The 27,897-nt window shown below is 34.9% G+C and overlaps 1 protein-coding gene across 5 annotated transcripts in view; it reads right to left on the reverse strand.

Annotated features, from left to right (window-relative positions):
- Positions 1–27,897, reverse strand: part of Scaf4 (SR-related CTD associated factor 4) — a 60,432-nt gene that overhangs the window by 8,963 nt on the left and 23,572 nt on the right. The window contains exons 4-19 of one of the 5 annotated variants that reach the window (XM_047563266.1): positions 27,677–27,838; positions 26,074–26,209; positions 25,466–25,605; positions 24,749–24,925; positions 20,228–20,430; positions 19,832–19,940; positions 18,010–18,177; positions 17,442–17,515; positions 16,597–16,787; positions 15,729–15,829; positions 15,290–15,403; positions 14,099–14,255; positions 12,455–12,612; positions 10,529–10,694; positions 10,359–10,445; positions 10,010–10,135 (exon numbers count right to left, since the gene is read on the reverse strand). In XM_047563266.1, coding sequence (XP_047419222.1) covers positions 10,010–10,135; positions 10,359–10,445; positions 10,529–10,694; positions 12,455–12,612; positions 14,099–14,255; positions 15,290–15,403; positions 15,729–15,829; positions 16,597–16,787; positions 17,442–17,515; positions 18,010–18,177; positions 19,832–19,940; positions 20,228–20,430; positions 24,749–24,925; positions 25,466–25,605; positions 26,074–26,209; positions 27,677–27,838 — 2,269 coding nt within the window. Of the gene's footprint in view, positions 1–10,009; positions 10,202–10,358; positions 10,446–10,528; positions 10,695–12,454; positions 12,613–14,098; positions 14,256–15,289; positions 15,404–15,728; positions 15,830–16,596; positions 16,788–17,429; positions 17,516–18,009; positions 18,178–19,831; positions 19,941–20,227; positions 20,431–24,748; positions 24,926–25,465; positions 25,606–26,073; positions 26,210–27,676; positions 27,839–27,897 lie in introns of all 5 variants that reach the window. The other 4 variants (XM_047563264.1, XM_047563265.1, XM_047563263.1 and 1 more) reach the window with 4 other exon arrangements.

Genomic DNA, 27,897 nt, shown 5'->3' on the forward strand with positions numbered 1-27,897 from the left:
TCAGAGAAACAAAATGACTTGATGGAAACTAAGAGGAGAAAAAACAGGAGGTGAGGTTTATGAGCCAGGGCCTTACATGCCACAAGGAACTTGGACTTCAACTAAGTAAGGATGGAGGAAACCAGAGAGGAATTCTAAGCAGGGATGAATGATCCTTTGTTCTCAGATTCTTCAGGCAAATACTGTATGGGAAACCAAGAGGAGGAGGATACTGCAGAGTATCTAGGTTTTTATTCCAAAAATCTAGTAGATGGTGGTAAGAGGCTGAACCCTAAGAAAGGTGCTAGGGTCAAGAGACAAACTTAATTAGTGGATAGGACTGGGTCTGAGAGATGAAGGAACACAGTTCTTTGCTATGAATGACTTATAGAGTGAATAGAGGTTTGAATGCAAGATGAGGAACGTAGAAGGAATGTTTGGAGACAAATGACAAAATTTCTTATGGTAAAACACACTGAGCCAGAAGACCTGGGATATACCTCAGTGGAAATGTGCTTAAGAAACTAATTATGTGCACATCTAGGGCTCAGAACAGCAGCCACAGTATTATTATAGGCAAAAAAAAAAAAAAAAAAGGGAACAGATCAGACTTGACAAAACATTGTATTAGACATAGGAATTTCTAATACAAGGTTTCAGGACAGACCAAAGAAGCCCCAAAAGTCAGTATTCAATGTTGACAACAACAACAACAATAAAAAAAAAATCACTGGAGTTCAACTTTAAATAACCAAACTTCCTATTTTCTGTGATAGTCAAAAAATGATTGTTGCACAATAAAAAAACAGAGGAAAGACACCATTATTACATAGAAAAAAAAAAAAAAGAACAAGTACAGGAAAGGGCTAAGGGAGAGGTGGGGGAAGTGGGAGATTGTGCTCATGGTTGGAGACTGATGTGGACAATCAAAGCATAATGTAAACAATGGATGCAAAAGGTGTAAAATTGAACAGGGTGGTTTCCTGCCTAGGACCAGAGTGTATGTAGTTAGGGAGGGAGACATAAGATGTTTCATACAAAACATCTAATTTAAATACTGTGGAGAAACCAATTGCATTGGCTGATGTGAAATTTTTAAAGAGCAGGAAACTCCTACATGAAAAGGTGAGAGAGGACGTTAAAGGAAGGCTAGGAGGAAGGGCAGAGTCTTCCTCCATGTCTTCTCAGTCAATGACCTTGTCTTCCATTCTACTGTAGCTACCACCTCTGGGAGGTAGTAAGTTTCAATACCAAAAACTTCATCATTGCCCAATTCTCATTTCAGGTAGTCCACTTTCTGATCCTCCTCCTCCTTCCAGGTCATTCTCTCTGGGAGCCCCTTCTCCAATCTTCAACCTCACCAGACTCATGACCCCAATTCCCATGTGTTAAAACTTTACCTGCCTCCAGGTCCACGGACCGCTCTCACCACAGCTGCCTGAAGGAACCCCAACAGTGGTTTTAAATGCAACTCTTCTACCTAACAATCTGAACATTTTCCTAGTCAATTTGCATATTCGTGTCCTATCTATTTCACATTTCTGTTTCTCCTTCATTTTCTTTCTATTCCTAGCTGGTCTGTTTCATAAAAACTTCACGTAAGATAAAATTCACGTAACCTGTAACTCAGCCAAATAAGGCATGCAATTTAATGCTTTTCAGTATATTCACGGAAGCAGGCAACCATCAAAATCAACTTTAGAATATTTTCATTAACCCCCAAAGAAACCCTGTACCCTTAGCCATCACTCCCCTTTCCCCCCGTCCCCCTGCAACCCAGACCAGGCAACCACATAATCTATTTCCTGTCTCTCTGAACTTGCATAGTCTCAACACTTCATACAAATGGAATATTATGTAGTCCTTTATGATTGGCATCTTTTCAAGGTTAATCCATGTTGTATAGCATTCTATGTGTGTACTTCATTTCTTTTTATTACCAAGTAATATTCCATTATATGGACATTATACCATCTTTTATCTTAGCTTACCTTAAAACAAACAAAAAAAAGCCTTTAGCAAAGGACTTTCATCTGCCTACCAGCAAAGTCATATTCCTTCCGACTATGACCATCTATATTTCAAAGACTAAGCCTTTTTGTTCCTCTCACTGATCAACCTAGCATTTGTCTCTTCTCTCAAATTCTCCCCTCTACTGGACATCCCAATAATCAGCATGCTACAGTTGTAGCCACTTTTAGGAAAACAAAATTAACTTTCTCACCCTGCATATTTTCAGCTACCACTCCATTTTTTTGCTCTCCTACATAGCAAATCTCAGGAATGTTCAAAATCACAATTGTACCCTTATCTTCATCTCCCATTTTCTCCTGACCATCTGTAATTTGGTATTTGAACCCATCTTTCCAAGAAAACCTCTTTTCTCCGTGTCATTAGAAGCCTTTACTTTGTTAAATCAGCTGGCAAAGCTCAGTATTTTCTTGAATTATCAAGGCCAGTTCACCTCTCCCTCCTTCCTAGTAATAGTCTCCAAATGTTTCCTTCTATTTATGCATCCTTACTTGCAGGCTGCAGTTTTCTCAACTATAAAATGGGGTTCACCTCACAGGAATCTAAGGCTTAAATGATGACCACACACACACTGCTGGAGTGGTTCCTGGCAGGGGCCTATGCATGTTTTAGCTCAGTATCACGTTCTCAATGGCTAAATGTCGAAGGATTCTTTGGCTTTGTCCTCTTGACACTTCTCTGTTCAGTTCCTCCCTAGATAACCTCACAGGCTCTGTGGTTTTAAATATGATCTTCATCCGCTGATGACACCAGGATTTACACCTCTAGATCTGAGCTGGTTTACTTGACATCTGCACCTGAGAATCCAAGTTAAAATATTCAACATTCAAATTTAATACCCCCTCCCAACTCCTCAGATTTGTGCATCTCAGGAATGGCAGTTACACTTTACAGATTGCTTAGATAAAAATCTTGCTATTCTTGACTTCTTTCACGTATCACATTTAAGTAATGAGGCAATTCTAAAGGTTCTATCTTCAAAATACTTTGAATACAAACCATTATCATCTCACTGCCCCAGAATCCAAGAACACCGTTCATTCCACTTTCACCAACTTTGTTCTGTATAGCTACAGTAACCCCCTGAAGAACGTAAATGAGATCAGTGTGATTCAAGACCCTGTGCCACCTCTTGCTGCACTTGTCTGCACTCACCTCTTGTCACTCTGTCCTTGGGGTTCACTCTGCTCCAGCTGACCAGCCCCTTGTGATCCCTTCAAGCAAATCAGTTCCCTCTTTGTTCTTACCTCTACCTGAAATGCCTTTCCTCTGCATTTACATAGCTCACTATTCAGGGTTCTGTTTTCTCATTCTACTGAAAATGACACATCCATGTGGTAACCTCAAATCCCCTCACAGTCTATCTTCATAGGAATATCTCCATGTACAGTTATTAGTTTACTTGTTATCCAAGAACCTACTAGAATAAAAATCCAGGAAGGTAATGTCATTTTGTTGACTGTGGTATCTTTAGTACTTGGGAGGGTGCCTGGCACACAATAGGCCCTGAGTAGGCAGACTGATGCCTGCATGTTGGTTGCAGTGGTGATGCCCGAAGTCATCAGAGAGACGATACCTCTTAGGATAAAAACAGGCAATGGGTTCAGGACTCTGATCCCTGTAAGAATTTTTTCTGCATAAATTCAGAAAAACTTGAACTTTGAAAAAGGATGTGTTTTTCTACAAATTTCCTTTTCTGTTTCTGGTTCTACCTTTATTTGATCCTAAGAGAATGACAGCTGTGGTGCCATTTTACATGAGGTTAAAATGGAATTTCACATGAATGAGGGGAAAAAAAATGTATCGAACATTCTTATTGACCTTTAGGCAAATATAAAAAATATAAACATATTTATTTAATCAGCAAAAGTGTTTTTCTTTTGATTTCAGACCTTCAGAAAACTGCAGTAACAGTACAACCAACAAATGTATTTTCTTTGCCTAGATTCACCAATCAATGTACTTAGGCATATTTATTTTGAAGACACTCCCAGTTGATTCTTATAGTAGGCACTGTGTTCTGACAGTTGAGAATGCAAGAATAAGGAGATTTCAAGAATGAGAGAAGCATATTTCATTCAGATTGCATCAGATATGAAGATTATACAAAAGAATATGTAATTTCTTAGAATTTTAGGAAGATCTTTAAGAGGAACTTCAGTTTTCAGTAATACATACTGCAGGTATACCAAGATGTCTCATTTATTTTTAACATTAGGGAACATTATGTTTTGATAACATCTAAGATATGGAAAAGAAAATCTGAAATGACATCAGACTGATTATCATCTTTTAAAAACAACTCCATGGATTTTCTGCAAAATAATTTATAGAATTTGTATGGCCAATTTTCCTACAGATTAGTTACATTTGTTTTAGAATTTCAGCTTGTGCACAAGGTCCTGGGCTCAATTGCAAGCACCGCCCCCACCCCACCCCCCCCAAAATCAGCTTGTATATTAATTGCTAAGTATTTTATAAAAATTGATAAAGACTAACAGCTACAACTTAGGAGTTAAGAATTTCACTATTAGAGAATGTAAGTTTGAAATATATAGTTAGTCTATCACTAAATGTGATTGTCTGTGAGCAATTTTACTGTTAATGTTAGCTGGATAAAGTCTTACCTGAAATTCTTCACAGCAATATGTGTCTGCCCAAATCAACCTAGAGTCCAAAGTTTCTGCCCTCCCACCTTCCTCAAGATGTCCCTCAGAGAGATTTAAGTTTAGAGAGTCTTCATGCTAGTGTTCTACAGCAGTCTAGAAAGTGACAGCCCAGGATGACACGAAGAGAATGTAATAAGCACTTGGACATTTCTGCACAGACTACCAGTGTTTTGTTGAAGTGCTTAGTCTTCTTGGAGAATAGAGTGTATATTCATGCATAACTTCATATTCCAAGTTCAATATTTGTTATGGAAAAAAAAAAAATCACTACTTTGAATTATCCACTCTATGTAAATGAATAATGTCATATACTAAGGTGAGAGCATTGTAATGCATATTTAAGAACTATTTGTATTCTGCAACACAAGTGAAATATCAATTCAAATATTTTAAAGCTCTTAAAGAAATAGGATAAAGTCATTAGATTTTGGGAGTACCAAATCAAATATCTAGCATACCTTCTAGCTTATTTAATGTAATCAAACCTTATACTAAAGTTCAAAATAAATATTAAAATGCAAAAGCTGTTCTCTAAAATTAGGTTGTATGATCTTTTTAAAACTCGATTTCTAATCTTCTCCAGGTTTTCTTTCAATGTTAATGACTAATACATTATTAACAGATTGGTGCTCTAATGTTCTAATTAAAATGTTGTTAAAAATTACTAGTTCTAAAATTCAAAATTTTAGAGACAGGCAGAGAAATCCAAAGCTAAGTGAAATCACCATTAATTAAATACCTACTTTAAAGCAATTACTGAAATGGCTGATAGAATTATTTATCTTCCAGGCAGTTTTAGGGATTATAACTATTGCACAAAAGCAAACACAACCATTTAATAATTCACAAATCATTTCTGTCCCTATATTTCTCAAGGTGTCCAAGTTTAGGATCAAGTCAAATGCCTACTGAGGCTGCACAGGGAATGAGTGTATTACAACACTTGCCTAGCAATTCAGCCTAATAGGCCAACAATTTGTGACTTTTAAACCTCTGGCTACAAAAGTTATAAGTAAATATGGATCTTACAAAAACTCAATTCTTACTTTACCACCACTTGCAGTAGTGCAACAAAAATGGGGAGAGGATCTCGTCATATTAATGATCATTAAATAAATGGATTTGACAAGAGGCTTTAATTTTCCACAAAGGAATGAATTCAACAGAGAGTAGTTTTTGCTTGAAAACATTCTGGATAGCCTGGTAACACGGTAGAGATAGGTAACACAAACAAACATTTTTTTTTTTGTGTATTTTTTTATTGTTTGGAACACCAAAGTAACCCAAACTTCACATTTACAATGAACTTTTTAATAAAAATATGCTGTACATCATATTAAAGATACATATTATACAAAGGTTTTTGAGAAAAGTAAACACAGATACAGTCAAGAGAATGAACTGAATTGCCATGATCTTTAATATTCCTCCTCTCCTAGATGACCAACAACTGCGGAATGTTATCTTTAGCTTTTACGAAACCAGCACTGTGCTAGTTACTTTGGTTTGTGAGCTATTAAGTACAGATTTTCTTTAATATCAGGTAATAATTAATTACTATTGTATATCTTGTAATTTTATATTTCCAGGAAATCAGTATCATAGAAGAATCAAAATCTCTACATGATGGGAATTTAATTCTCTTCATATACAGTAACAGGGGTTGGGGGAGAAAGGGACTACACCTCAGCCCAGATCCAGAAACAGGCAGTCACTCCAAACTAATGCCCACACTGAAGTCTGATGATACAGAAGATTCTTAAACCAAATTATCCTTAAGGCATCCTAATGCCTCCTCCCAGTATAATCAGGCCTCAATACAGACTTTTTGGAGATACGCTGAACATTTGTTTGGCCCCTGCTACTTTAAAAACATTTCAGAAATTATGATCTAAGAAATCGGTAAAGTCTCAATGATACATTTACCTTCCATTATACTACTGGATACCATTAATGGAACAAATTTAGATACCTAGTTAAGTTAGTTATTTAAATGAAACATCACTATGATTTAACACACACATTTTCTCAGTAAGCCAAATGAAGAAATTTTTAATGTGTGAACTCAAGATGTGGTCTAATCTACCTTGAAAATATCTGAGGCAAGTAAGTCAACATATATTTTCTCCTAATAAGTTTTCTTCCTCTCTGCCAACAAAGAGAAGAATTTAAAAAGAATTACAGCCAAAGTAATATAATTTTAGAACTGCAAAGTTTATTCTCTAGGTGTTCTAAACATCACTTCTTACCTGTAACAGCACCCACTGATCACTAAATGCCTACCCTAGGGTGGATATTTTACCCCACTGACAGTTATGACACCTTGGTTTGTCAATGTCACTTTTACTCCCCTTTACAGACGAGGAAATGAGAGTTCAGTATCAACTTCTACCTTACAAGTTTTCTGGTCAGCATAGCATTTCTTTTTATGAACTTAAAAGAAAACATTAGAGCACCAAGAGGAAATCAGAAGCATCTTAGCTCCAATACTCCACACCTGGAACACATCAGCAACACCTCAACTAAAATCACTGATCCTTCAGTACTGCAATACTGCAATGTGATTACTGAATTCCTTCATCAAAATGACGGGACTTGGTTAGTTTTTTTTTTTCTTTTAACCAGTTCTCCTTTATTTGCACACATTAAAAAATCTCATTTTGAAAAGGCAGTTTTGAATCTGCCAAGTACACACTTTGAGCAAAGCTCACCCTCCTGAGTTAAAAAAAAAAAAAAAAAAAAAAAAAAAAAAAAGACAAGACTTTATCATTAAAATTAAATGGTGATAGACACATGTAAGGAGTACTGTGGGAATATTTCCTTTTAAGAATCTTATGACAAGGTGGCTATGTGAAGATGGCAGCCAGTGGGCAAGAGAACAAGAGGTGGTAATATATGGAAACAGTATTGTCAGAAGCCTTGGATGAGCACAAATGATAGCTGCTCGGCAGAGAAATCCATGTCCTTTCTTCAAAAAGCCTGCTTTTACCATGATGTAAAAATTAGGTCAAGTGCATTTTCTTATTTTGTTAAACTTTTTATAACAGTTTTAAAAAAAATTATGTGACATTCTTTTAAGATTTCTGATTGAAAATTCACTGAAGGTCTTTTTCTCTCATGACTAGAACTAAATTGCACTTTAGTTAAAGTACTTACTTTAATAAAAGTTTTCATTTTAATTTTATGTCAAATTTAAAACCATTCAGGATTTGAAACACCCTTCAATTTTCAATTTTAAAAATTGTTTTAAAAATTACAGCCAAAGTAATCGGCAGAGGTGAAGTTATTAATAGCCCCACAGTGAAAACAACTCACCTATCTATCCCCTCATTCACTGAACAAATGTCCCTTTCTCAGACATTTTATTCAGTGGGGGGAAGTCTGATAAGCCAGATATGTCAGGTAATAAGAAATGTGAAGCAATATTTGAAGTTTAATTATCTGTATAGTGGCACTGAGTTTACTAAGTTTACTAGTTTTTTTTCTGTGTTATATTTTGTTTCACATGTTGGATGCAAAGGCTAAACTGTCTGTTCATTAATGGTAAGAAATAAAGGGCCAGGCTAGGCTGGGTGAGGTGGCACAAGTCTGTAATCCCAGTGGCTCGGGAGGCTGAGGCAGGAGGATGGCGAGCTTAAACCCAGGCTCAGCAACTCAGTGAGACCCTGTCTCTAAATAGAACACAAAAAAGGGCTGGGGATGTGGCTCAGTGGTTAAGTGTCCCTGGGTTCAATCCCTAGTACCAAAATAAATAAATAAATGGCCAGGTCGTCAAGATCTAATGTTAAATCAGAGGCAGGTACTTACTCTTCAGTGTTGTTTGAAAGCAGTAGTTATTAAACTCTTGGAGATCATGAAATCTTTCCACTCATTCAATAAATTTACTAAGCCCAGAGAAAAATACAAATACACATACTTTTGTAAACAGTCCCAAGTGACCTACTATTCATGGACCACAGATAAGATTTCTTTTCAAAATGAATTCATAACTGAAGGTGTATGTTGGTGGAGCAAATATGGAGGGAAGGGGTTGAAAATTCTATCTGATTCAGATTCTATGATCCTGGTGCAACCATCTTATAAATATGGGGGAAAAAAAGCGTAACAAGATACAAAAATGTTAAGGTTCCTTGGTTCCTAGTCTGTTGTAGCTTCTACTATGATTTCTATTACAGTATAAATCTCTTTAGCAACTGGCTCAATAAACAAATCATTTCCCATCATTATAAGTACTGCCAAATTACTTGTGATAAATTTTAGTTCTAAATCTTATTATTACCCAATCTGTATCCTAAAGGAAATAAAAAAAATCAAGTCAACTCTGAGTTCAGTCTTGAAGAGGCCAGAATATATAGAATATCCTTTAAAGGTAAATTGGCTTTTATTATAAATGCGGCATGTGTGTATATATATATATGTACATATAACAAAAAATTCCAATATCAAAAGCATAAAAATCCTTCATCACAAACCGATATCCCACAGTACTACATCTATTTCAGAGGTAACCAATGGGTTTTTTCCTAAAATAAAATCTGAGATTACAAAAGCAAATGTGTACACACACACCTCTAAAAACATAATGGGCTCACAGTTCTAGACTATTATAACATTCAGGAAGGAATGTTTTATCTTCCCATTAGGAGAATAAATTATTAATTATACTTGGTGATAACCACTTCTAATATAAAAGTGTTAATTTAAAAGATGGCCTACTATAATTAACTATGATATATTTTTATAATTTAAGCCAGCCAGGGTAAGCCCTCTGAAACATGTACACAAATTAAGCCACACCTTTCTTAATTGCAGTAGTGAGGTTGTAGATAAAGAATATAAACTCCATCAGGAGAAACCTGAGGAGTCAATGGGAAAATGGTTCCTCAGGAGGTCAAACTATTACTTAGAAACCGGTTATTTTATTGCAATGTATTAAAGATGATTTCTTTGCCATCCTATAAAAAATGCTACTAAGTTCACAGATTTCAGATGGATAAAAATTGATCCAAAGAAAAACCTGTGCCATCAAAGAAATATTTTTTCTAAACCTGAGTCTGGAAGTATGTTAATCATGAATTCTGTAACAATTTCTTTACATAGGTTAATCATTTTTTATATCAAACTAAGATGTGGACATCCAAACTTTTATTCAAGACAAATAAGCATGATGCCACCTCTGAGGTTATCTTGGTAAAGACCAAGTACACACATTTGATTTAAGATCTTCCTCAAAGAAAACTAGACTCAGAGATCACTTCGCCAAAATTCACAATTATTTTAAGATAGCTAACTTGGGTGGGGGAACTAATGATAAAAAAAAAATAACTTACCAAGAAGTGAAACAGGCTGGGTTACAGGAGGGGTAGGCAGATTCGTGGGTGCAGCAGGTGGCACAGCAGAGCCATACATTTTCGCACTGTCACCAGACTCGGCATTTCCTCTAGCCCCAGACACCACTGTTGGAATGGGATTTCCAATAGATAAGTCTTTTGTAGTGTCTTCATTTATACCAGCGATAGTAGCTAAGGAATATAATTACATCAACATGTGAAGCTGAATAATTAATTATCTCCCCGGTCAACATTCTTCTGCCATACTATAGATCCTATTACTGATTCATTCTCCCTCCTACCCCCAGCTCCAAGAGGGCAAGTGAACACAAAGGAAAAACATGCTTACAGTTTGGGATGCTTATTGGTGGAGTGTGAGGAGGAGGAATGGATACTGGTGGAGTTATAGGAGGTGGGGGTCCAGGAGGAAGAAAACCTAAAGTGAGAAAAATAACATCAACTTCTGTATCACTTCATTTCAGGTTCTAAAAGAATGTCTTCTCAAACAACTTAGTATACCTGGTGGTAAATGCATTGGATTGAACCCTGGGCGCAAAAATGGTGGAGGAGGCGGCGGTGGAGGAACACCAGGACCAAAGCCTGGAGGGGGAATTCCCAAAGGAGGTGTGAAAGTGGGCGGCTGAAGAGCACCAACTACAGGAGGGCCCGGCTGATGTGGTGGGACCTAGAAAGAAAGAAAGAAATATAAAAGTGAAGTTATGTACTTAGCTGCCCTCAAACAGTATATTTAGATGAAATAAATATTTTATTGCTGTAAAACTGTTTCTAAATGTATACTTATTATATCAATAAATTAGGTATAAAATAGCATACAACTTGTGATATAATTCTATATATATGACAAAAGTAAATCAAATGAGAGAAAATCGAAGTTTTGCTCTCTCCTGCAGGAATACAAATTCATACTATAATTCATCAGCATCCACTGGTGCTCTGACAGAATGATATCTTTAAAAATGTTTCAAAGGCCAAAGAATTTTGGGAACTATAGCTCTAAGAAGGGCTACTTAGCAATCACCTAATGGTCAAGAGCACAAATCCTAGTGCTAAATTGCCCCTGTCCTCTTAGCTGACTATAAGTGGGGAGAGCAAGCTATTTAAACTTTCTAAAATGGAAATGTGCCAACATCACATAATTATGGTATTGAGTAAATACATATTGATCACTGGTGCCTGGCACTTAATAAGTACCAAACAAATGCCACCTACTGCTTAAAAATAAGATTAAATTTTAATGATCAGTTAGGGTCCTTTAAATCAGTGCCAATATACAGTAAATTGTTTAAAATCAGCACTGGAAAGATATATCCAAAAGCCAACTAAAACGTGCAAATATGAGAGTCTACTTAAAAAAAAAATCTTGGTTAAGTATATATCAAAACATGTAATTTTACACTTACAGTGAGAAAAATCAAGGGACCAGACAATCTATTTTTATGACAGCTCAGATTCATCTGATTTAGATTTAATGTGAGAAATGAGGAAGTAAGGTATTGAAGGACAAGAAAAAAAATAGTAAATGACACACAGAACTATGGATCAAGTATTTATAAATTTCATCTAAACGTTTTCTCATTATTATTATTATATGCTGGAAAATATGCAATGCTTACCATATATTATCTCATTTATTCCTCAAAACAATTCTGACCCAGGAGGAAAGCCAAAGCAGGAAAGGTTAGGGGCCTTGCTCAAAGCCACATTGCTAGGCATAAACAGTGGAGTTGGAATCAAACCCAATTTTACCAGAAGGTATATTTTCTTTTGAAGCAATAGGTGAATTGACTAAATAGCAAAGATGTGATCTAATAATATGCCTCATTATGTTAAGTGACATTCAACTTATTAAATAGCTTTCATTTATCCATTAAAAAAATTCATGATGGCACCACTGAAACTGAAGATTAAGAAGCTCCCTTTCGGGCTGGGGTTGTGATTCAGTGGCAGAGCGCCTGCCTAGCACATGCAAGGCACTGGGTTCAATTCTCAGCACCACATATAAATAAGTAAAATAAGGTCCATTTCCAACTTAAAAAAAAAAAAAAAAAAAAAAAAAAAAAAAGGCAGCAGCTCCCTTTCCCTCAAAACAGCTTTGTTGGGTACCTATCCAAATTCCTTCAGAAAAAATAAAGTTCTGAAGAATAAAGGTCCCATAAGAAAAAGAGTATTCATGCACCTACAAAACTAATACATTAGAATTATATGTCTAGGACATTTTAAGACAATGAACAATCTAGACAGATGGTAAAGCAATATAAATTAACATTGTTACAGTTTATAAATGACATATGCCAAAATATGAAAAATATGCATATTTATGTATTTGTGGTTCTGACTGAAATCTAGAGATATGACTACAATAAGATCTATAAAGGGATCTTTCCGATACTTAAAAGTCTCAAACCATGTCTAAAATATTCTCACCTGTGGAGGTGGCACTGTTATAGGTGCAGGAACAGGAATAGGAGGGACAGGCACAGGTAAAGGTTTAGGTATGGGTGATACTGGTTCTGTATGTGAGGTTTCTGCACCTCCATTTTGAGCGACTTCATTTTCAGGCTTCTTGGGAATTCCTTTCCAATCTATAAGAGTTATAGAAATGTAACAACAAGATTATAAAAAATTTGAGCCTGATTAATAAAGAAATTCCTATGTGATGTGAATTTTATAAGCAGTAATTATTTAAATTAATGAACAATAAAAAACATGGAAAACAGTGCTTAGGATGCTAGGCACATCCTAAGCACTTTATGTATACTAACATTTTCATAGCCATCTAAAAGTAGACACTATTATATTCCCATTTTACAAATGAGGAGAGCAAAGACAACTTGCCCCTTAAAGTCACATTACTATTGAATAAGTGGCAGGAGATTCAATCCAGGCACACCCTGCTATCGCATCTGTTTTTAACCACAAGAGTCTATCAAATCAATTTTCTCTAATATTAAAGAATAACTCAGATATCCTCTCACCTACTTCCACATATCTTCTAGTCAGAGACTCTCCTATACTCTCATTCTCTTAAATGAACCCCCCTACCCCACTGCATATGAGCTCCAGGATTCCCCGCCCCACCTCTCTTTTTAATTTTGGTTCAGAGCCCAAACTGAAAGACAGCAGGTCTGACTGCTTAATCTTAAGTGAAGCTCTATCTTAAGTGAAGGCACCATGCATTAAGGAAGGAGGTGGAGTATCGGAGTAGTATAGCACTTTTTTCACCCCCTTCTGGCTCTCAAACATCACTCCTACTTCAAGAATCCTTTAAATATTCATTCTATATTACCAAATCATCTTATGCTCTTTGTTCCTGTTATCCGTTAATCTACAGTAGGTCATGCCTATCTATTTTACTATTTCCCTCCCACTGCAATCTTACTGTCAATCTGGCAGTATTAATAAACACAGGTAACTAAACCTCTTGGTCTTATACATTTACTTTTGATTGCTTCTTTGAACATTTAAAAATTTCCAAAGGAATTATTATGAGGCACTGGATAAATACAGTACAGGTTGAGTCCCTTACCCAAAATGCCTGGGACCAGAGGTGTTTCAGATTTTGGAATACTTGCACAGATCTTACAGATAGGAGCATCCCTAGTTCAAAAACCTTCAATGTGTAATCCTCCAAAATCCAAAACTTTTTAAGCATCATGTTGATCTTTGGGTTTTGGAGTTAGAGGTGTTCAACCTGTACCAATGATACTCAGCTAAAGATATATTTGATCTGTTTAATTTTCAGTGGAAAAAAAAAAAAAACTCAACTTAATTCTATAATTAGTAACAAATGCCACAACCAGTAGTAATTACTTCACTTGTGTTTACCTCTCTTCCACTAGATAGATATGTTACATAAAGACCATGTTTGTCTTAATCACTACTGTATCTTCAGTTTACAATGGAGAGATTGGCATAGGGTATTTTTTAAAAAAATCCCTAAAATTTTTTCCCTATATTATAGGAAAAAAAAAAAAAAAAAAAAATATATATATATATATATAAACCAGACATTTTATTAAACACACTACCAAGCAAATAAATGAACAGTAAGCGAAATTACTGCTTTACCTGGGTTAAGCGTATCACTGTCCAACATTCCTCCTTCACAAAAACTCTCCAATTCCTCAGGTTTGACTTTGTCCCACGGAATATAAGTAACTCCAAGTTCTACATCCCAATACTGTTTATAATCTGCTTTTATTCCTTTGTTTAAGGCCCAGGCAATCTATTTCGCCATTAGTGAAAATATGAAGGAAAAAGGAGATTTTAAGTCTTAAGAGTTACTACTCCCCATCAAGTCAATCATTCGAATTTGGGAAGTAAAGGAGCACTGGCACTAGTTATTCCTGGATCTCAAAGTCTTATGCTCACCATGAACTGGCTATATCTTCATTTTGCCCTCAGCTGAAAATTTCAATGGCACCTGCTCCTTAACAACCCCCCAACCCACCCCCAACTACCCAGTCTTCATGAAGCTTAGAGAAAAGAAAAAAGTTCATCAGAGAGAGACTGAAGTTTCCTGTACAAGCCTGGCATATTAAGTGTCACTTTTAGAAGTCTATGGATACCTGGCAATTAATCAGCATTAGACAAAAACATTATTTTTGTGATAAAAGTAAAGGTAAAACAGGATTTTGGGAGCCAGGTACCACGGCACATGTCTGTAACCCTAGCTAGCTACTCAGGAGGCTAAGGAAGGAGGATCAGTAAGTTCCAGGCCAGCCTGGGCAACTTAGCAAGATCCTGTCTCAACAATAAAAAGGGGTTGGGGTGCTGGTCAGTGGTAGAGCACCCTGGGTTCAATCCCCAGTACCGTAAAACACAACAAAATAAAACAAAGGATGATAGGACACTGAGGAAACAATATCTTTGATTTCCCAAGGGATGAATGGCTATGTAATTTTTCTCTATCACTGGCAATTATTTTTTTTTTTTGAGATGGCACATATTTTTTGAGATACATCACTAAAAAACATTTTATTTAAGGCGCCAAATACATTTGATGACACTATCAACCTTAAACAAGGGGAAGGCCTAGAGACGTAGTTCTGAGAGGCCCTGGGTTCTATTCCCAGCACCTCCCCTCAAAGCCTACCATATTCAAATACCTGAATATTTGAAATTTTGTATTAATCAAATGCTATAGGCTTATTAGGAATTAAAAGATGTATCTGAAAGCCTCAAGTCATAATTAAGCCCAAATTAGTTTTTAAATAGTCACATAATAATCCCACATTAAAAAAAATAACAAAATTGTACCTTTATGGATTTTTGATTTACTTTATAGTTTCCACGGCTCAGTTTCTGCAGGGCACGATAGGCATCTTGCCTATGAACCATAACAATATAGGCACAGCCCCGGGGAGGAATCATCTGTTCCAAAACATTTTAGTATTACAAAAAAAAAAAAAAAAAAAAGCAACAGGATATAATAACCAGGTTCAACAGCCCTAACACCTCACCACCCACCCAGTGTAAAATGGATGGCTAGTCACTCGTTGCAAGTAGAATTTCACAGCAAAAAGTTTCAGATTAAACTTCGAAATCCAAGAAATAGTAAACAGAGAATGCTGAACATGGACTCAGAACACCTAAACCTGTAGCCATTTCATCTGCAAGTCTACGTAAATTGTAACTCAGATCTCAAATCCTCAATTTCATAGAATGATATTAATCATATCTATCATTAAATACTCACATTAATTGATTCAATGGGACCAAACTCTTCCAAAAGACTGGCAACATCCTGTTGAGTAGTCCTTTTGTCCAGCTGCCCCACCCAGAGTGTAGTACTGCAAACTGAAAATAAAATTATAATCATAAAAACATTCACATTTAATAAATGAACTTTATGTTACACTAAAAAAAAAAAAAAAAAGATACATAAAATATATGCACTACATCTATGATACCCAATTTAAAACAGAAAAATCCCATATAAAATTTTAAAAATTTAGAAAATTGTGTTAGCACTTGGAGAAATGGAACCAGGATAGTTAAAGGCATACATAAGAGTTGGAAAAAATTGCTATTTTTGTACATAGACCTGAAGATCTCAATGAAATTTGAGGTCAAAGAAGCAATAATCTGTCCAGTTACCCTGCCAATAAAGAGCAGAACCAGGACTTGAGTGCCAGTCTCTTGATTTTACCAATCAACTCAGTGCTTTGTTCACTAAATGGAGTCATCTTTTCCAACTCTTGTTTCTTTTTCTTTTTTTTTTTAATGCTGTGTTCTAGGTAATAAACTTACATTTGTAAAGTCAGAAATTTTACATACGCCCTAGTTATTATTATAAATTAAAATCTCAATAATAGTTACTGAATTTATAACAAGAATATAACTAGCATACCTTACTAAACATATCCTAAAGATATCTGATGAGATTCAGGTAATAATGCAAGCTAATACATCCTATAAATGGTTAAATTCAAACAAGACACAAGAAAGCAGTATTTAGAACAAAACAACACAGTGATATGTATCATTTATGGCTCTGCTCACGGTTATAAAACATTTTTAACCCACCACATAAAAAAATTGTTTGAATATGAAGATTTATTTACCGCTTGCAGTTTCTGGCTTGATTTGAGGCAGGCCTTTCTGTCGCCGTTCCCTCTCTTTTTCTCGATCCCGCCTTTCTTGGGACCGAGATCGAGGAGAATGTCGGCGTCTATCCCTGGACCGAGATCGGGAACGTCGATGACGAGACCTTCGAGATCTAGAACCAGATCTAGATCGTCTCCTTTTTGGTGACCTAATATTTTCATTAGGAGGAAGAATGAATAGTACATGCAGAAAAAATAAAAAACATATGCTCATATTAAGTTGGAGAGGAAAAAAAAAACAATTAGGTACATCTGGATGTTTAAGATTAGTTGGGAACTCACTTTAAAGATCTTTAGTATGCCTGAGGTGAGAGAGCATGAAAACAATTTAAATAAGGTTACCAGCTTATAAAGTGTCTAACATCTTCAATTCCTTTGAAACTAAATTAAATTATACACTTAAAATGTAAGAAGTTAATTTTCATGATTAAGGCACTGCTACTATTACTCAGGAAAGTCTTCTTTTCTGCAGCAATTAAAAACTTGATCTGACATGACTGTACTATGATCTTTTCACTTTTGTTGGTTGATAAAAAGTTGTAAAGGAACTTTGAATATATAGTTCTTCTAATACAAGGTTATTCTATACACATAGGCACCAGATCAACTTGAAGGAAACAATGGGTGAGATAATAGACCTTGGATTTTTCTTTTTAAAATCAGTATTCCTCTTCCTCCTTTATCACATGTATAAATATACCAAGTGTTATTCATTAAAATAATCCAATTTGATTTTCATCTATATGTCTCCAAAGACATATAGGATTGGCAAGACATTTTCTCTAAATTACCTGGATGCTGACCTAGATCTTGACTTTCTGCTGTCAGACATATGCCGCTTAACCTCTGGAATACAAGGTTGTTCCACTTCCATCTCCTTAAAAACAAAACCATCACAAAATGTAAAAATTGTGCAAATTCTAGAGGTCAAAATCTAACAATTACTAAATTAAAATTCTCTTGCCCTGAAGAGATTATCTCGATCTTTTGCTTACTTGGGACCAATTTCCTAGTTTAATAATGACTGGTTAAAAAAAAACAAAAAACAAAAAAACCCAAAAATCTCATATAATTTGAGATGAGAGACAATTCTTTGCTATTTCTGGATGTTATATACCATTTTAACATAGTAAACTAGGCATTACTTATGTCTTCTACAGTCCATCTCAAACTTCACAGATCCCTATGGAAACTGGTAGTATTATTATATTCACTTATCAGGTGAAAAATTTGGAGCATAGAGAGGGTTTAAATGCTCATATATATATTTTTTAAAATATTGAAAAAAGAACACAGCAAGCAAATAAGCAGAAAATGTCCATAAAAATCAAGGCAACTAAAATGATAATTAGCAATCTAATAAAACTTTACCTGCTGATGTGGCTTCTGTGTAAGTGGTTCATTTTGTGCCTGAAAAGAAGGTTGGAAAGTCTGCTGTACTGGTGGAGTTGGAGGGATCACAGGCTGAGCCATGGGAGGAAATGGAGGTGTAGGAAGAAGTCCATATCCTGGCATTTGTCCATTAGGAGGAAGAGGAACCTTTAATTTTTAATGAGATTAGATTAAGTAAAATCTACCAAAAATAATTTGGAAAATGCTCAATTACTTTATATACAACTGAAATACCTTCTATAAACTTAATCAAGGAAAAGTTACAATGACATTTAACACTTTTTTAACAATTTCAATAGTAAAATCTTCCTCTGAAATATTGTTACATACTCAAGTACTAGATTAAAACTCCTACAAATCATTTCAAAATTATAAACATACTGGTTTGATTTTACACATTTTAGGACATGGCTTTATTTACATAAGGAAGCACCATGATGGGTTGAATTTAAAGTCAAAGGCACTCTACTGCAAATGCTTTTCTTTCAGCTTTCATGACAATTAAGTCTTTTGGGAGAAGAGTGATTTCTAGGTTTACTTTTTTTTTTTTTTAATTTACTAAGGAAGGAATTTCAACATATTCAAGAGTTTCAAATAAAAGATAATGATTTAATAATTTCTTTCATATGTTAGCAAACCACAACATTATTTCTGCACATACAATTTAAGTACTAACAAAACAAATCCAATATATTAAAAATGTCACAAAATCTTTCCAAATTATTAAACTTTCAGTAACTGCTGGAAATATGTTCATGAGTTTTATTCATATTGTAAACAGGTTTATAAAATATTTTCCAAACATCACCAACAAGTCATTAAAGTCACTGTTGACTTCATATTATAAAACACAAAGAAGGAACTGAAAGCAATACATATAAGAGATATAGGGTAAACAAATGTCTCACAAAGTCTTTTCTAAAAAAGCTATATAAAGTACTATTTTGCAGGGCTGACTGGTTGTACAAAAGAATCCAAAAAGAAACTCATTATAGAATTGAAAAGAAAAAAACAAAACCCAAGATTCTCTTGAATGGACTATAGTATGGGAGGGCCACACTCTATACATGTTTTTGGACTGGGGACTGAACCTAGGGACACTCAACTACGAAGCAACATCCCCAGCCCTTTTTTGTATTTTATTTAGAGACAGGGTCTCACTGAGTTGCTTAAGGCCTCGCTGAGTTGTGATGGCTGGGTTTGAACTCATGATCCTCCTGCCTCAGCCTCCCAAACCACTGGAATTACAAGCATAGGTTACTGCGCCCAGTCATGCTCTGTATTTTTATTATGACCTTTCCCTGCTTCAATAATTGATGCATGGCCAAGTTTAAGAAACTGAAATAGAGGACTTACTGAATTAAATTAAATGAACAAACTTCTACTTCCTGTAAATCTCCAGTATGCTATGTAGCTCCTTTAACTGCAGATTTCCAACTATATTCCTGAACATTGAGAGTTGAAGGCTCTGAAGTATCTAACTGTACAACATGCAGAAAAAAGGGCTCCTGCAAGGGAAAGTGCTGTGGAACTAGTTTCTTTAAATAGAATTATAATGTCTCTCTAAACTATTTAACTAAAATACCTATTGTTACAACATGAGCATGTTATGTGCTTAGCAAGCTTGTTTTAATTAAAATAAAAAGCAACTTAAAACAGTTTTGTGCTCAACACCTAATTAATTGGAGTTGCAGTATTACTTAATCACACAAATTAACTGTGGTCTATGAAGAGCAAAATACAGTCTCTAAGGAACAGATCTTGAGTTATTAAAATTCAGTTGCAAGAAAAACGCCCACACCTGATGGTGTACTGGATCTTGTTGTATCCCCATCATTCGAGGTGGAAACTGATCCATATTTGGGTGCTGTGCATAAGCTGGCTGCGGCATGCCATCTCCAGGAAATCCACTTAAAAAAAAAAAAAAAAATGTGAGGAATCTTTTAACTAATTTAGAAGAATGTAAGATTCTCAGACACATCTATATTACAGAAACATAATGAATGTTGTTCAGAAGTCATTAGTAGTATTTCCAACATAAAAGCCATTTTTAAAATTCTTGTTAGATACCCTTTGTTCAGAAGAAAATCCATAATGTGCCAATTTTACAAAACAATTACTCCACTGGAATTTTTTTGTTTTTAACTGAATGTTACTCAGATTATACTTTACAACTATTATCAACTTAGAAACTCACAATGCTGTCTGTGGAGGGGGTGGTGAGGTGGCAGTGGGTGCAGCAGCAGTGGCTGCAGCGGCAGCAGTAGCAGGTGTGGCCACAGAAGATGCAGGAGGGGCCACAGCAGCAGGTGTTGCAGTGGTGACGGCAGCAACATCTTCCTTCTTTGATTCTTCCACAGCTTCTGGCTCATCATCATAATCAAATCTATCAAGCAGCTTCTGGAATAGGTGTGCCAATATTCCATTTTAAAATTTATACTAGAATTCACTAAACAAAAACTTTATAAAAACAACAGACGTTTGCCATCGTCATTAACCCCACCACACTGTTGTATACAATCTAATATTGTCATATCCTAGAAGATCTTGGTTGAAAGACAATTTTTACACAAATGCCATTTTGGAAAAGACAGAATTTTTTTATTCTGCTTTCCTTCTCCAATTATAAATGCAGTATTTTCTTTCTGACCATTTTCTACCTGCTTATTTCATAATTAATTTAGCAGTGTACTTATCTTTCTAAAATGTTAATTTTCTTAAGACTAAAAACTTATGGAACTTTGTGCACACGAAAATGGGTGTACATTCTTTGTCAAATATTAATGTATAAGAACTGTTTTATCCAATCACTATGAACACACAATAAAATATCCCTACATTGCTTATTCAAGAATATACTAATATGAAAAAGAAAATGGCATAGGACAGAGGCACAGAGTCATCTCACCGCCTATTCACTAGTTTCTTTTTCAAACTTCACAGCTTACCAGTAATTTTCATTAAAAAGAATCATTCAGAATAGCTGGGAGCAGTGGTGCACGCCTGTAATCCCAGCAGTATGCAAGGCAGAGGCAGGAGGATCTCGCGTTCAAAGCCAGCCTCAGCAACTTAGCGAAGCCCTAAGCAACTCAGTGAGACCCTGTCTCTAAATAAAATATAAAAAAGGACTGAGGATATGGCTCAGTGGTTGAATGACCCCGAGTTCAATCCCTAGTACCAAAAAAAAAAAAAAAAAAAAAAAAAAAAACCCACACAGAACAAGTGAGATCACATGATCACACAATTAGAAGAACACTAATTTTAAAATAAGACAAAGGAAAGTAACTTACTGAATACCTACTTATGTTTTTGTGGGTTACAAAGTATTTCATCATAATAAGAAGCCTGCAATGAAGATCTAGTTTGTTCTTTTTATAAGCTAAACAAACTAAACTTCAGGTGATTCAAAAAATATAATCAAGATTATTAAGTCAATGAATGGTAGAATTAGGATGTGGACACTGGGCTTTTTTATTTCAAAGCCCCAAGTCTTTGGCTTACAACAAGTAAAATTTTAAGATGTGTCCATTCTGCTCATGGATTTCAACTTCACAATTCCTAAACTTATGTTCTGTAACAGTTCTGCCTAGAGACTGTGGTTCTAATTCATTGAACAACAAATTTCTAAATTAGGGAAAGGAAGACCCATCTTTCAACAATAAAATATGGAGGACAAAACCAAGTGCAAAGTATTTGGGACAGAGCTAATTTGTGTTTCTTTTTTTAAATTCTGGGTCAGGTGATCAAAAGTTCTTATTATAAATGAACATTTCATATTTTCTTTCTTTCTTTTTTTTTTTTTTTTTTTTGCGGTGCTGGGGATTGAACCTAGGGCCTTGTGCTTGCAAGGCAAGCACTCTACCAACTGAGCTATATCCCCGGCCCCACATTTCATATTTTCTAAACATAAACTATAGGCCCAGGCACCTTGCTGTTTTACATATACTAGCTTATCTAACCCTTGTGGCAGCAATGAAATATAGTTACTGCATCACTATTTTACAGTAGTGAACACTGAACATTTAACTAACTCCACATCAGGATAGTGATAGGAGCCAAAATTAAAACTCCGATTTTAAGTTTCTTAACAAAAACAAAACCTATGATCTTTGCATTATATCACTGATAAATACATATTGCTTTGGAAAAAGACCTGAGCAATTAAAAACTAACATCTATCTAAGAGTAATTTTTTCATGCTTTTAAAGAAACTCTGAAATTGACAAATTCTCAGTGACTAGTTTAAAATAAACCTTTAATGAAAAAGCACAGAATTCTGTTCTATAAATTTGATGTAACTAACAAACACAAGCAAACTCACTTAAGGTAAAGAACACTGAAGGAATTATAATTCCAATCAACAAGATAAGGACATCCACTAACAGGGCCTTTATTTGATATTTTTCTGGAAGGTCTAGTCATTGGTAGAAAAAGAAACAGGCACCAGATATTGAAGAGAAAAGTCAAATTTAGTAGCTACTTAGAAAATCCAAGAGAACCAACTAGAAAACAAAAGCATTTAATACTATGACCATTTATAAGATAAAATTAAAAAATCAACAGTTTTTCTCTATCACATGAAGAAAGCAGCATGAAACACTAAAAATGATCACATAGCTAAGAATAAACGAAAGAAAAAAATGTACAGGATCTATCTAAGGAAAATTACTTAAAAGATTTTAGTAAATGGAGATTTTGCAGAAGTTCTTAGGACTTCCCAAATTAACCCGTAGATTTAAAGGAATGCTAAAAAGTTCATCTGAGAAAGTACATCAACTTAGCTAGGTTATATGGTGACCATTTGTTAGGTCAAACTCTAATCCAGACGAAGGTATTTTTTTAGAGGAGATTACCACTGAAACCAGTAGACTTTGAGTAAAGCAGACTACCCTTCCTAAGGAGTGGGTCTCAACCAAATAGGTAAAGATCTTGAGGAAAAAACTGAGGTTTCTTGAGGAAGGAATCCTTCTCAAGACTGCAACACAGAAACCCTGCCTGAGTTTTCAGTCTGCTGGACTGCAGAACTTAGACTCAGGCCTGCAATGTTAACTCTTATCTGAATTTCCAGTCTGCTGACCTGCATGACAGTTCCAAATTTGCTGGCCTAAGTGCATGAGTCAATTCCTTAAGATAAGTCTCTTTCCAGTAACTCATATAATCACTGGTTCTCTCTCTGAGGAACCCTAATACGACTATGAATAGCCAAGGAATTCCAATAGGAAGTTTGAGAAAGTAGGGGGAACACCTAGAAATAAAATACGGCATGTATGTGCTATAGGTGTAGCTGAGTGGTGAAATGTTTGCTTAGCATGGGCAAGGAGGCCCTGGGGTCAGTCCCAAGCTTACATGTTAAGTTATTACAACTGTTATGAAGCTGAAATAAATATATTATTAGTGGGACAGAACACTGTTAAGATAAGACAAACATGAGAATTTTAGTGCTGACGAAGTACTGAAGAACTGGCAATTTAAAACTTTAAAAATTTAACTAGATTCCAGAGGAAATAAACAAATATTAAAATAAATAAATAAAACTACTAGAAGAATATATAAATTCTTTTAAAATGTAGGTGTGGAGTTTTCTGAATTGAAATACATAACAAAAGACTAAGAATATCACCAATATAAGAATTTATATTGTGCCTGGAAATGGGTGTGAAAGAATACAAATCTGTTCAAACTAGTATAGAATTGCTTCCCTTTGTAATTTTCAGTAGTATGTTTTCTCCCATAAGCATGGATTTCTTTTTTACTTAAAATAATGTATTCACCCTTTTATTTAAGTCATTCATAAATTACTAGGATACAATGAAAATCAGCATTCACCACAAGGATTCTTAATTTGAACCAGTGGCAATAAAGCTCTTACATCTTTATAATTAGAATGATGGAAAGAATCAGAAATTTCAGAGATGACAAAACCAAAAATATTATTTAGTTTCATGATTTTCAAACTTTTGTGTGTCTCACAGTGAAAACTTTAAAAGTAAAATGAAATTTTACACAGCCATACACCCAATTAAAACAGTAAGAGTTGAGCTCTGTGGGTTAAAACTTCACAGGAATCTCTGAGCTGTCCATGTTCAGTATACCCATGTCCTTAGTCAAAACTTCTTAGATGTGCTTAAAGAACCATAAGGTCCAATACAGCAGCTGAAAGACACTGAACCAACCAAAACCCTCACATTATAGATATTGTAACTAAGGTCTATAAACATTAAACATAGTAACTTTAAATCTATATGTAGAAGAATGGTTCAACTGACAGGTCCATGGAATCCTATACTAATGGGCATTTACTAAAAAGGATAGATCTCAACTCACTAGCAGTAACAGCAACAACAATAAGGTTGAGAATTAAGATCAAAATAAGCAGGTATGTTATTATGACCAGTTAATGGAAAGTATATATTCACAGGAAATTCATTCTGAAAAGATATACAGCAAAATTTTATAGTGGTAATTTCTAAGTATGGAGGTCAGTGAAGAATTTTCTTGGGTTCAATTTCGTTTATTCCATGAAAATTTTTGCAATGAGTATATACTACATTTATAACCACGAAAAATCATCAATACTTTGATGTTGAGTGGGCAGAAAATGTCTCAAACCACAAACAACAAAAGTAACATCCCACAGGAAAGCTACAGAAGGGATAACTCCCACAATCCAAGTTAAGTGATACAGACAGGGTGGTGGGTGCTATGAGAGAAGCGTTACCTTGTCAAATGCAGTTTTTTGTTCAGGTGGGGGGAAAGCAGCTTTTTGTTCAGGTGGTTGTGTAGGAGCTGTCTTTAACTGAGCTGTGATAGCCTGAACCTGAGCCATCACAGCATTGTCAAGAGCGGGAGACTGTGGTTTTGGAGGTTGTTGAAAAGTCTGAAGGATCTGCTGAAGCTTAAAGAATGGGAAAACTGATAAACCACACAACAAGGTATAATCAGAGTACAAAAGTTAATTTACTTTAAAAAAAAACCCACTTTTTACTAATGGTTAAGTTTGTGAATGAATATATTATAGTGTGCATTGCTTAAAGTATACTGACAATCTCAATGATATAAAATGATGGTCAAAGAGAAGGGAAATACACTTAATTGTGAACAAAGTAAAATAAGTTTTTTTTTTTTTCTAAAAACGTGGAAAAATTCTCTCCAATCTTTAATTCAACCAGAAATGCTACTAGAATTGTGACAAAGAACACCGGCCACTTAGAGGAGTTCTGAAGTTCTCCTCAAAGATGTATTGTCATTCCCATGTTCTCCACTTTTGTATTTTCTTTATTATCCTTATGTAATTACCTCCCTAGTGGGGGTCTTTCTAGTTGAAAAGCAGACACATTTCCTCCCTTCAACATGTTTATGAATGAAGAATGGAAAAACAAGAGCTGATGACAGTACCTAACTCTGCAACAATTCAATCTTTGAAGAGGTAGCTTACCTGTTGGCCTTGAGTTGTCTGAAACAGTTGAGCCACAGCAGCAAAAGCATCAGAGCTGGGCAACTGTGGTACTGTAGGTATGGAGTTTGGAGTGGTTTGTGGTGGTTCAGAAGAAATTTTGACTGGAGGTGGAGGTGAACCTTTAAAAAAAAAAAAAAAAAGGGAAGGGGAAATTAAAACCTAAGAAAATGTTGATTTATAGTCAGGTGCAGTGATGCATGCCTGTAATCCCAGCAACATGGGAGGCTGGGGTAGGGCATCACGAGCCTTGAGGCTAGCCTCAGCAATTTAGTGAGATCCTACCTAAAAAAAAAAGTCAACTTACAAATTTCCCCTTTAAAACTCCTTTATGGCTCTTTGATAAAATAAAACTCATCCACTTCAACACATAATAAAATATATAGCTCATAGTTTCTGAGGTTTATACTGTAATAAGTAACAAAAGCATATTTTCATTAGGAATAAGAATTACAGAAAGAAAAACTACCTTCTAAGATGTAATCTTAAGTTTCCTTTTAATGGAAAAATTTTATCAATATAGACAGATGCAAAACCTCTTGTATACAAAAGTTACAACATTATCTAAGTTCAAAGACACATGATTATACCTTCATTGTTGGTAACATTTTCTGCTACAGGGGCAGCGTTACTGGTTCCTGCTGCCATGTCCAAAAGAGGCTGAATAATTTCAATTTTGAACACTCCATTTTTTTGCCAAAGGTTCAGCACACGAACTATTTTACTCTGTTATGTGTGAGAAAACACAAATATATAATAAATATTTACATAAATAATTTATTATATCACTCTTTTAAAATAGGAGAAAGACCTCTTAGGCTAACATTTCCACGCTATTTCATAAACAGGAAAAAAAAAAAAAAAAAAACATCAATTATAATCCAATTAAACCACGTTAATTAGGCCTTTTCTGTGGTGGGTATAATTCAGGCACAGACAGAATACAGAGTTAGGGATAAAAAAGAAATATATTTTGAGGTTTTCACTGTTTTTTATTTATGGTTATAAAGATAAACCACCAAGGACCAAAAAAAAGAGAGAGAGAGAGAAAGAGAAAGAAGTAAATGAAGAAGAAATTTCTTTAGAATAACAGTTAAAAATATTTAAATATTTTAGAAACTGGCCTATAATTGAGAGGCAAGTTCTTTGGTGGCCAAGTAAACTGAAGGAGACCCAGAGAAGATGTGTTAGTCATGGGCACAATTTTTATCTCCTACTGAAGGAATCATTCCTGTTTTTATTGTTTAATACATTTACCCCCCAAGAACACTACTCTTTTAAGAATACAAATACAGGCAAAATCACAGACTCCAGGACAGGAGTCCCCTGTATTTCTCCTTTGCTAGCAAAGCAATAAACTGTCTTTTTCCTTTTTCTCAAAAAAAGGAATATAAACAGAATCTTTTACCACCAAAATTTATACATTATAAATGCCTCCATTCTTCATTACTGAGTATGTTTACCAGTGTAATCCTCCACCAATTTATAGTCCACTTATAATGTTTATCAACCTTTCTATAATACATTGTAAAACCAACAATATATGTAAAAGGAATCATATACTATTATCTAATTACTAATACATACTAACTACGAAAGCACTTCTGTATGTTGGGGAAGACCATTAACTACTGGCCCTTTCCTTCTGGAATAAGCAGTAATCTAAGATAAACACCACTTCTACTATAGAATTTCTTCATCACAACCATAAAAGCCCATCTTTCCAGCGATTTTTATTTAAAGCAAGATTATGCTTCTAGAGCATATATTTTTTTAAAGTTTATTTAACTGGGGTAAGAATACTTTAATATGAGATCTACTCTTTTAAGAAATTTTTAAGTTAGGATACAGAATTATTAACTATAGGTATTATGCTATTCAACAATCTCTAGAATTTACTCATCTCACTTAGCAACTCCCCTTTCCCCTCTATATCTCCAACAACCACTTGAGGCAATGAATTTGGTTCCTTTCATATTTTGACAGTACAACACTCCTGAAGAACTGCACAAGAAAACAAATATAAAATGATCACGGCAGAAAATACTGGATTTTGGTTCAAACAGGGATCACTAAATGGAGATTTTATCTAGTAACGTAGTAGGCTTCAAATATCTAACATCCATTTAAATAAATATAAAATAAAAACAAAATAATAATCCAAATTTTTAATTTAAAAATTATTAACTATACCTTATCTTCAGATGGACAGAGATATAAATATTGGAATGTGGCAGTTATGTTTTTAGAGAATCTTGGCCCAAAAACATCTTTATCAGTTCCAAACTGATGACGAGACTGTCGCACTATTGAGTCAATTACATATAATCCTGGAACTTTGTACTCCGGTTTACACTGCAAGGGTAAGCATGCAAAGTCAGTACAAGAAAAGCAAAATCACAATCACCCATTAA

Source organism: Sciurus carolinensis, chromosome 9 (assembly GCF_902686445.1).
Source record: "Sciurus carolinensis chromosome 9, mSciCar1.2, whole genome shotgun sequence".
NCBI classification, from domain to species: domain Eukaryota; kingdom Metazoa; phylum Chordata; class Mammalia; order Rodentia; family Sciuridae; genus Sciurus; species Sciurus carolinensis.